We start from the raw sequence: 11,676 nt of genomic DNA on the forward strand, positions 1-11,676 counted from the left end.
AATAATGATTGTTTGGTTGGCAACCTGAATAGTCATTATTTACATTATTAAAGGTAAATAATAAATTCTTACCCAAAATGGATTTATGTATAGTTTTAATTTGGATGGTTGTTCAAAGCCTTTAATCTTTATCAGAACCATAATATTCTTGTCAAAATACCATGACCACTCCTTTATCATAATATTCTTATCTCTTTCATTATTAAAATTGAAAACAACAAGATTTTTGTCAATTTTTATTTGCCTAAATACCCTTTCCAAGGTTCCATATTTTTTTTATAGTTTAAATTAAAGTGGTTGAGTTAAAAGACTTATAGTTCAAAGACCATCTACCATACTTAAAATGACATTTGACTTTTACAGAAAAATATATCTTAAGTTCTTCTTTTTCATCACTAATGACCCAAGACTTTTCTCTAATCCCCTCCTTTTTGTTCTTCATTATTGAACAAGTAATCTATAAACCTTAACACAATATTGATAAAACCATATGCACAGACAATTTAAAAACCCAAAACCTCAGGATATGAATAACTTTCAAAAAAAAAATACAAAGACTCTTACAAAATTAGTACAAGGGAAACTTAAGGTAAATCTAAAATGACACAAGTTTCTCTTGAAAAATCATTTAGAATGATCTTTATGTATAATAAAATACCATCAATTCCATAAAACTATATAGCAAATATAATTTTTCATTAAAGATATTCATTAAATCTAAACATAATACTCTAATTTTATTTATGTTGTTATCAACATATATAATATATATTTAATAGTTATTATTTATATAAATATAATATATATTTAATAGTTATTATTTATAATAGTTATTATTTATATAAATATTTAAAAATTATAATATTTTAATGATAATAATAATTACTATATAGATTTCATGTAGTGTTTAATAAGAATAAAAACTAGAGTTCTCAAGCTCTAAAGTTAGAGATTGAAACTAAAAACAAATAAAGAAAAACTTTAATATTTTCTTAAAAAAAGTTGTCATAATAATTTGAAAAAAAAAAAAATAACACTCCAACTATTTAAATAGTGGTTTAAAACTAACCTAATTAAAGAATCCAAAGCATTTTTAAGCCTAATATGAAATGATCTGTATAATTATTGATTAGTGAAGTAGTTCACTTAATGAACCAGACCGATAGAATCATCTTGTAAAATATGAGCATAATCTAATAGTTGGATCTAAAGTTATAAATATCTCCTCGATACTCTATTTTTAATGCATCTAGGTTCATTCACAAACTTGTTTCCTAGCTTAACTTTATCTACCTGGTCTAGTTCTCTCTACTTGCAAAAGACTCAACCTTAAATCAACTCTAATTTTTAGATATAAAGGTTTATCATCATAATAAATAATATCAAAAACATTTAACATTTTGGAAATACCCATATCAACCGGTAAATCAATAACATAAGTATTTTCATTCATCTTTTTTAAGACATTACAAATACCATATTTCTTCTACTATAGCTTGTTATACAACCCTAGTTGAAATCTATTTTTATGTAGAAATGTCATCATTTTATCTCCTTTATTGAACATTATAATAAGGTGGTGTCTATTAGTAGCCTTTTTGTACTTAGTATTAGTTTTTAGCAACTTATGCCTTATATCTTCCACTATAGCTTTCATATCCATAACAGTTTTATTGGTAGCAACTTTAACTTCAACAACTTTCTAAACTAGTATGAGATCTAGCACATGCCTAGGACACTATAAATATATAATTTTGAATAGTGATTTATTAGTAGTATTATGATTAATACTATTGTATGTGAATTTTGGTTGTATAATATCATAATCTCACTCTTTTGGTTTGTCACCAGAAATGCTTATTATTAAGTTTTTAAATGTTCAATGCAACAACTTTGTTTCTTGTCAATATGTGGATTTGCTATACTATTGAGTTATAATAATGAATCATACATCCTCCATAACATACATAAAAAAAAAAGGACTTAGAAACTTACCATCTTAATTAGAAGCTATTGCCTCATACATCACAATGACCATACTTCTTTTTTTTTCTAGGAAATGAAACATCTTTTTTATGTTATGAGGGGGGAAAGGTGTGTTTTATAAAGAAGTTATTACTTAGTATTAAAGTCACGAGGCAACCTAACTAATTTACAACGTTTTATTGTAAGTAGACTGATTATGCTAAAACAAAGATACTATCACTATAAAGCATCTTACTTAAGGTAAATTGCATTACTATTTGTATTTTATTTTTAATGGTTTGTTATACCTAATCTTCTAGTGGTCTATCTATATGGTGTGAATAGGTCTACTACAATAAGTTAAATCCTGTTGCGATGTCGTGGTCGCACAAATTAATTACCCTAGCTTAAAACACAACACACAAGATAGTATAGAGCAAGCAAGGGGTCGATCCCACAAGGAAGATTTAGTTCAGATTTTTATGCTATACGTTATGCAATTGGGGGGTTTTGATTTGTGATGATCTAAACTATGGAAGAAATTAAACTAGCAAACAAAATCAATTGAAATCGAAATTTATCAAGAAAACAAACCTTGGTTGCAAGCACACATCCACCAATTCGCCAGGTGTGCCATTCGCCGTTTCCAAGACTTGGAGGCCTCTACATGATCCAGCTTCTTACTCGAGTCAATCAGATCGTCATTTCCAGTGGCTTCAAAACTGTTCTTCGAAGGGCTTCCTTCTGATGAATCTTGGATTATCTGTTCCAAGGTCTCCGCCACCTGACTCATCTTTGGTCGATCTTTTGCGCTCTTTAACAAACAACTGTCTGCTAACCTGGCAATCCTCCGAGCTGCACTCATAGAATACTGGTTTTCAAGTCTTGGATCCATTATCAAACCAAACTTTTTACTATCAGCAGGGAACTGCTTTACCCATTCCAATAACTTCTGCTCCACTTTCGGCCTGTTTCTTTCCAACGATCGCCTGCCAGTAAGAATCTCATATAGTACCACACCGAAGCTCCAAACATCACTTCTGGCTGTGAGATGCCCTGTCTCAATGTAATCTGGCGCAGCATATCCATATGTCCCAACTACCTGTCAGCATAAAAAGAATCCCATGAGAAGGATGCAGTCGGCATCTAATGCAACAAACAAATGTTCATGATACTTACTGCTGTTGAGACATGCGTTCGTCCAGCCATTGGTCCCTCCCTAGCAAGCCCAAAGTCTGAAAGCTTCGGTTTCAAATCTTCATCTAATAACACATTGGAAGTCTTGAAATCTCGATATATAACCTGCAACATCAATTGCGAAAAGGAAGTAGAAAAAGGTAAAAAATCGAAGCACAAACTAAAATCCAGAGGACCTGAACATGACATATTGCATGCCAAGTAGTGAATATGACAGATTAGATGAATATTTAACTAACACCATTACTTATGGGCAGAATCCAAGGACACTGAACTACAGATTTAGACAGAAGGAACCTGTTATCAAAAGTTTTAATGTTGCAACACTTGTTGCTTCATTCTTCTTACTGTTGTAAAAGGTACCGAACTACAATCAAGCCACGGGAATCACATGATTTCAGTTCATAAGAAAGGTTCTTCTCTAAGATTTTCTAGCACAGGTCAAATTCAGATGCCATAAAGCCTCGTAAAAGGAGGTTGATCCACCGGAGAGAGATTATAAGGTTCATTAACCAAAGTTCAGTCCTCTGGAAATTCTATGAAGGAACCTACAAGGGCTCTCTGTTTGTATTCCCATAAACAGCACTGATATATGCAGATGCGCGTGCGCACAATTACTTATCAAACATGTTTTAGACGAGAACCTGAACTTCCAACCCTTCATGTAGAAAAGCTAATCCTTGAGCTGCTCCAAGTATTATTTGTAATCTTGTCTTCCAGGGAAGCACAGGATATGCCTTGTTGAAAAGATGATCGTCTAAACTTTTGTTTCGCATAAACTCATACACAAGAAGTCTCTGGATACCTCTTTCGCCATCCACGGCACAGTATCCTAAAAGTTTGACAAGATTTGGATGCTCCAGAACACCAAGAAATTGAACTTCGGTCACCCATTGTTTATGACCCTATGAGAAACAGAAAAAATGAATAAGCAGTCACCACTTGAAGAATGAACTTATAAAAGATGGTTACCAGAACATTAAAGTGAAATTTGAACTCAAGATGGACTTGTCACTAATATTCAATCCAATTGCATATATAATCTTATGCAAACTCCCAGGCTTAAAAGTCATACCTGGAAGCCATCTCCGTTAAGCTTCTTAATTGCAACAGCAATAGGGTCACCTTCTCCGTCAGCAGGCTTGATTGAACCTTTATAGACATTACCAAATCCACCTTCCCCAATCTTAAACAGCCTACTGAAACCATTAGTTGCATTTCTGAGCTCTGAGAAAGAAAAGACTCTCAGATTATGAGCCTTCTCTTCATACATTTCTGATATACCTCTCTGTGAATTTTCTGAGCATGAAGAATTGATCATCCCATCAGTAGTGCATGAAGAATCGTCGGTCTTCGTTGTACTCCTCTGTTTCAATTCCGGTGCTGATCTTTGTCCCCTGCTTCTTGATTTGTCCTTAAAGTAGTACTGAAAACACTTCATTTTTTTTATTTTTTTTTGCAAAGTTTTTTTTTTTTTTGCAAACTTGAATGAGTAGAACTAGTGGTAGGGATCTCGTTCAAATGCCAAATTTTTTGCCTGCCTTCAAAAGCTGATCTTGAAAGCACAGAGAACAAAATTCACACGATCAAGAAAAAAGGTATCAGCAAAGCTCCAAACTTCAGAACATCGACATGATATCAGAGTGAGATTGAGTAAATCCAGACAACCAATAAAAAGATTCACAACAACAAATGAAAACACACAAAAAATGGTCAAAACTTAAAATAACGCGAACCAAAATAAGAAACAAGAAAACATGGGGAGAGAAGAGAAATTGGGAGGTTTCACGCATGAAGACAGCATATGGAGTAAAAAGAAGTAAAAAGAGAAAACTAGAGATATAGACATGCAGATATTCAAATACTTTTACCAAATAATAGAGGTAGGACAGACTTCCATGGATTACTTTTCTTGCTTTGCTTCTATTCCTTTTGTTGAATAAAGAAGCCTCTTTTGGCTTCTCTTTTCCTCTCGATTTTGGTAAACCATGGAGAAGCTTCGATGAAACTTCAGAGCCAATAGGGTTTCAAAAAGATGAAAACTTTCTTCTACGTTTTGTATCTGTTGGTAACGCTTTGAATTCTGAACCCTGAGAACTACTTTTAGTTTCAGGCAAAAAGCTTGCTCAGATTGACCTGTCTGGATTTCTATACACACACAACTATGTATGGGGTCCAAACTGAATTATTAAGTTAATGGGCATCCCTTTAATGGTCAAAAGCCTGGTTAATCAACAACTTCTGGTTAAAAACAAAAACTTAAAAAAAAATGGATCCTTGTATTATGTGTCCTAATTCGATTCGAAAAGGATTTGTTTTTAATGGAAAGAGTTAGCGAGATTAGAATAAAAAATTGCTAACAACTATCAAGAATATTCGAAAATCTGTTTTATCTTAAATATAAGGTTGTGTACATCTTCAAGGAGACTTTCTGCTCGTTGAGATTTAAGATCTTTATGAAGAGAATTGGAACCCATAAATCTTCAAAGGGATGGAGTGAGAATTCAAGAATGAAAGAACAAAGACAATCGGCACATATAAGGCAAAAATGAAAATAATGGAATTAGTTTTTTTCATTTTTCTCTTATGAATAGTTTTCCAAGCTTTTAAGTTCTTTACGCAATTGCATTCGTGTGATATGTTTTTTAAAAATATATTGAAATAATTTTTTTATATTTTTAATATTGCATGAAAAAATCATAAAAAAAATCTAAAAATATTAATTTGATTTTTTTAAATAAAATTTGAAAAGTATTTTGTTGGGACTAAAAGAAACAATTGGCACCATGAATCAATTAAATGGGTATGAAACAATTTTACCTTCAAAACCACCAAATTAACCATCCAGGGAAAATCTTCCAGTTGGGAAGTGACAATGGACAAGAGAGACTTAATGAGGTCATTCTGTAAGAAAAACTTCAAATTAAATATTTAGTTTTGAAAAAATAACAAAGTAAAGATAGAAGGTGTGGACTTTAAACCTCGATTTCACCTACTTTTTTGTAAGATATACCTGGAACACGTCCATGCGAGTTGGAAGTATTCGAGTTCTGTCACTGTTAAGAAAATGTCGAGAGCCCGTTAGATAGCATGAGATTGACTAGAGATTCCTCAAGCAACAGACAGAACTGACAGCATCTAAGTGTCCCCATGCCCATGGTCAACAACGTTTCTTGCTGGCAGGGCACTGCTAAATTATGCATGAAGTCTTTTTCTATTAATTATGCTGATCGAGTTGACAATTTAGCTCCATAGGCACCAGAAGTTTTTTTCTTAGAAAAAAAGAAGCAAGACCCTTCACGAAATGTATGGCTCATCTCTCTCCGGTGAAGAGGATATAAGCTCGATGTTACTCTTGCAGAGAGAAAAGGATGAGGTAATTCGGCAAAGCCGATTGAATATCTTATAGAACTGAACCAATAAAATTTCTTAGTCAAATTTTAATGCGATAGAATAAACAAATAGAAAATCATGGTTTTTTTTCATTTACCTAGTTGTCTAACATTTTTACAATGTAGTCCCTGCGTTTGAGTGTTGATTTTCCAATTAACTCATCTTTATCTACTCTCTCTGCTGTTCCAACTAAGATCCGTCTCTCTTCATTATGCCCACCCACGAGATTCAAATCATCGATAGAAATAAAAACCCTAGCAATAATGGATTCAACAAACTTGAGTTTAGATTTCTCGTTTCTCATAAGTGGATTCGACTAGAAGGAAATAAATGTTGCTGGGCCATCGTGATGATTGTAGAGATTTTCTTGGTATGTCGTGAATGTTTGAGGAGAGAAGGCAGTGGTCATTGTAGTTGTTGTTGTGGGTGCACCAAGAAGTGGGATTGGGCGTGGAGTTGACGATGAATTGAGATAGCGTGGGTGGCAGCGGTTTCGTAGGTGTTCGAAGACGGTGGCTCCCTGGGTCTTGTCATTTTGACCACTTTAAGTTTATGAGTAAGTTAATCGGAGAAGGGAAAAACTCATGTATTATTGGATTGCGATTATCTGAGCATCGCTAGATTTATTGGCAAAAAAAAAAAATAACATGAAAAAAATATCTAGATGCTATCAATTTTTATTTAAAAAAAAACGTTTTTATAAAACCATGTGAATGTGGGGATTGATTAATTTTAAATAAATAATAAAAATATAATTTCATTTAAAAATAAATATTTAGGATGATATATGTTTTATAAATATCAAGATGACAATATATCTAATTAATTTATGTCAACTTGAGTTAACTTGTCAATTTATATATTGAAATATGAGATTATAATAATTTCATATAAAGTAAATCAAAATATTTTATGAAACCTAATTTTCAATCAATTAAATATTGAATGATGAAATTTAAAAAAAAAAATCAACTAAAAAAAACTCAAGTCAATCGGCCCAACCCGCAACCTATGTCATAAGATTAAGATAATCACATGGAAAGCATATAAAAAAATATTATAAAGTACAACATAATCAAATCAATGCTGAATAATAAAATTAAAAAAATATATTTAATTAAAAAGTAATGCTGAATAATAAAATTAAAAAAAAATATTTAATTAAAAAATACCAAAAAAACCTGATCAACTTACTTACCCCGTAAAACTACAACTTATGTCATGATACTGTAATAACTTTATAGAAAATAAGTAAAACAAAAATTATAAAACTCAATTTTTAATCAACTTAATATTAAAGGATGAAGTTAAGAAACAAATAACTTTTTTTAAAAACATGATCAAGTTAACACATCTAACCTGTAAACCTCCTTACTTATGAGACCGTGATAACTTCATAAAAAATAAATTAAAAAGTTTAATATTTAATAAACCCAATATTAAAAAATAAAACTTAAAAAATAATAATAAGTTTAAAATTAAAAAAAAATCCTCAAAAATTTTCAAAACTAAAGTGAAATATATCTTGGTATTTAACTATGCATTGCTATTGTAAAATATTTGGCCCTCTATTATATTTTAATTTAATCTAGTTTATATAATATAAATATTAAGGAATGAAATTGTATTGACATAATATTTTTTTTTTCATTTGGAAGAATAAATTTTTTAAATATTCATTTTATCTTATCTTTTAATTTAGCGATTAATGATAATTAACGAACATAAAAATTGTTTTCACTAGTCCAACGGATCACACATGATCTGCCATTGTAATTATGAATCTTTTGCAAACGAAAGCGTAAGCACATTCGGTTTTATATATATATAGTCATACTTAGTGTTTTACATATATAAATAGAAAGATCAACTCTAGTAATACCTTTCCCTTTCATAATCCTCCTCGGCTGTCCTTGATGCGTGCAGGATTTAGTACCAAGTCGTTTATACCATGTCGAAAACTTGTTCTTCTTCTTAAGTTCTTTTTCTTTTCTTTTATTATTTTCCCCCTCCTTTTTGCTATGAACCCCCCCCAGTCAATAAATAGTATTTTTTTAATAAAAAAAGTAGCAGTAATAATTAATATCTTAAAAGGTATTTAAAAATATGATAATAATTAATATTCATATTTAAAATCTGTGAACTTGAGTTGTCCATGAAAGACTCATTAATTAATATTATATGGTGAGTTTTAGAGTTAATGTAAATTAATGGAAAGACAAACCATATCACTAGAGTTAATTTACTCTAGCTAAAAACTATCTTTTGTTAATAATTATTTGATGTATAGGACAAAAACCTCGACAAATGGAAGTAAACAAACAGGCACACATGAATCTAAGACCTACAAACACTAAAGGATAATTAGATCTGTTTGATATTTAGAACTAACCTTTAAAAAAAGAAAAACAAGAAGAAAAAGGAGTTGACTATTGAAAGTCACACGGAGGAGTTGAAAATTAGCTTTGTCTAAATCATTAGTCGATTGATTAAACTAATATTGGAAGCTTCATATAGGCAAGAAAATATGTTACGTGCCGATACTAATAGTGAACCCAATAAAGTTACATAAAATTCAAAACCTTCAACTTTTGGCTTATACATTTAACTTCGTGTTCATATTTTTTTTGTTTAATGGACAATATCTAACGTTCTTTATTGAGTTTCTTACCTCCCAAGCCTAGAATTAAGCAAATTAATATCATTTATGGTTTAATTTATAATATTATGAGTAGTTTATTTAGTGAAGTTTTAGATTTATTTTTTAATAATTATTAGTTATGAGTTCGAGTCGTTTTATTTATATTAAATAAAAAAATCATTTATGATTTGAACTTTGTTTAAATTGAATCTTTCAGCTACGTTGTGCATGAGATATGACTGAATTCATAAATTGTGTGCTTTGACATTTGCAGTCTTCCTAGACTGCTGACCGAACGCATTCATGGTCAGCGAAGTTGTCTCATTTGGAGGCCTTTCCTTCTTTTAACCCGCAGCAACTTCGTGCTGGCTAGTAGTTCCCTTCTGCCTCGATCATTTCAAATTCACTATATAAATGCCAGTCCCTCTTAACATAGTCAAGAAAGCACACAAGGAAACTGTAAGAAGATAACGTCTCACTTGCCTAGCTATACATACACAGATCAAGCAAAAGCCAAAACCCTTTTGAAACAACAAGATATATTCACTGAATTATCATGGCAGGTCTTATTAGAGAGCCAGTGAGGGTGGTGATAATCAACACGAAGTACGTGGAGACGGATGTTAGGAGCTTCAAGTCAGTGGTGCAAGAGTTCACCGGCAAAGACTCTGCACCTCCAGGAAATAGTGATCATAAGCATCTAAAGAGAACACTGTCAAGGAAATCGACATCAATGGACGAGATCAGGGATAAAAGGGTTCCGTTGGATGTTAGTGATAAGGTTTCATATGCTGGTGGTGATCAAGTTTTGATGAGAAATTTATCGTTTAAGGAGTTTGAAGGATTGCTCAATGAGATGCCATCTATAGATGAGTTATACCGATCATGGGCTGATATATTCATGCACTAAACACGATGTATATTTACTTAATTCTACTGATTTATTCTGTATTTGTGTTTAGTGTTATGATATTGCAGATTCCTCACTGCTATAATACCTCATTATGGTCTTGTTAATCTTTATGGCTCCTCTCCCTTTTGGTCTTGTTAATCTTTATGGCTCCTCTCTCTCTCTCTCTCTCCAGTCTCCTTTACTTGCAAATTAAGACACCTTCATTAGAGCTCTAGCTAGAAAGGAAAGAATGTTCATTTTCACTGGTAATTAGCATGAAAACTGGAGCTATCAAATACAGAAAGCAGAGTTACAAACTGTAAATCAAAGGAGGAAAAGAACAAATTCTGCATTGTGTGCGGCCTATATTTTTTAACTCTTATCATCCTCGAATTTATGGCTGAAAATGAATGAAAGAAATCTGTCGAGGACTTTTTCCCTGCTGTACTTTAAGGTTTGAAACTACCAACTGCTTGTGATCATTTATGGAGTGAGGCCCATCATAGGGCCCCCCTAAAAGGTGTCGGTAAATAATTCGTACTGAGCCGTAAAGAGGCCCGCTCTCTTTTTTCGCATCACCAATTTACAAAAAATCTCTCTGCATTGTTTTATAAAATGAATTAAATAGTGTTTCTAGTTTCAAATTTTAGTTTATTAGTGCATTGTTTTATAAAATGAATTAAATAGAGTTTCTAGTTTCAAATTTTAGTTTACTAGTTCCTTTTATCCATTTTATTTTTTTTAATCTTTTATTTAAAAAGATGATTAAATAGCATGGTAAGATTGATGAGAAAAGAAGAGGGTTTATAAATAAAGAAATATTATATTAAATATAAATAATATCGTTCTAAGAACTAATTATTAATTATTTTTAAAAATTAAAACGACTAGTTAATTTATTTTACAAAAAATTAAAGGAATTAATTTATAATTTATTTCCCATTACCATGCAATTCTTCATTCACATCTCCACTAATGTTTAGGGAAACAAAATACATAATATTGTCTACTTCAGTTCAATCTCATCTCTTCTTTCCTATTGTGATAACATGCTTAATTATATATATATATATATATATATATATATATATTAACCATAGGCGGATATCCCTCGCAAATCCCCAGCATTTTTGGTGGGATTTGGAAGAGTACCCTTCTTTCTTTTTGTCCTACATAATTGCACTTGTTTTTATTCACTTCTTTAGGTAGAATCCAAAAATTAAGCTCATTTTAGTTATAATTATTACCATCATAGTTGCAATTATATATTTTTATTGTTCTCGAATGTCAAATTCTTTTTATTAAGATTTGCCAGCATATTTGGTGGGATTCAAAAATTATTTTAGAAAATCATCTCGTAAACTTTCTAAAATTCCATTATATAATTTTTACCGCAAAATTATTCATAAAAATTAAGGTTGTTGGTTAACAATATTGTTATTTTTTCTTTATTTTTTATTATCCTATGATATAAAATTTTTATTAAGATACTTCAGCACATTGAGGGATCTTAAAATTATTTTACAGCTCATGAATCATTTTAGAAAATCATCTTACAAGACCTATAAAATTCCATCCTTAGATAATT

General features: G+C 31.1%; 2 protein-coding genes across 2 annotated transcripts; one reads left to right on the top strand and one right to left on the bottom strand.

Annotated features, from left to right (window-relative positions):
- Positions 1–416: 416 nt before the first annotated feature.
- Positions 417–5,021, bottom strand: LOC105140461 (probable receptor-like protein kinase At5g47070). Its single transcript, XM_011047304.1, has 6 exons — positions 4,633–5,021; positions 4,238–4,602; positions 3,807–4,067; positions 3,145–3,267; positions 2,575–3,067; positions 417–457 (listed from the first exon to the last, which is right to left on the bottom strand). Coding segments are annotated over exons 1-6 (1,284 nt in total). The 5' UTR covers positions 4,634–5,021.
- A 4,522-nt stretch (positions 5,022–9,543) lies between these two features.
- On the top strand, positions 9,544–10,213 carry LOC105140454 (uncharacterized). Its single transcript, XM_011047297.1, has one exon. The coding sequence runs from the start codon at positions 9,753–9,755 to the stop codon at positions 10,104–10,106; it is 354 nt and encodes a 117-aa protein (XP_011045599.1). The 5' UTR covers positions 9,544–9,752; the 3' UTR covers positions 10,107–10,213.
- The last annotated feature ends 1,463 nt before the right edge of the window (positions 10,214–11,676 follow it).

This window comes from Populus euphratica, unplaced genomic scaffold, assembly GCF_000495115.2.
Source record: "Populus euphratica unplaced genomic scaffold, PopEup_1.0 scaffold186.1, whole genome shotgun sequence".
NCBI classification, from domain to species: domain Eukaryota; kingdom Viridiplantae; phylum Streptophyta; class Magnoliopsida; order Malpighiales; family Salicaceae; genus Populus; species Populus euphratica.

Coding starts and splice junctions, on each gene's coding strand:
- LOC105140461 (XM_011047304.1), bottom strand. Junction 4,068..4,237: donor TTAACGGAGATGGCTTCCAG/GTATGACTTTTA, acceptor TGTTTCTCATAG/GGTCATAAACAATGGGTGAC. Junction 3,068..3,144: donor GAACGCATGTCTCAACAGCA/GTAAGTATCATG, acceptor TTATGCTGACAG/GTAGTTGGGACATATGGATA.
- LOC105140454 (XM_011047297.1), top strand. CDS start 9,753: ATGGCAGGTCTTATTAGAGAGCCAGTGAGGGTGGTGATAATCAACACG.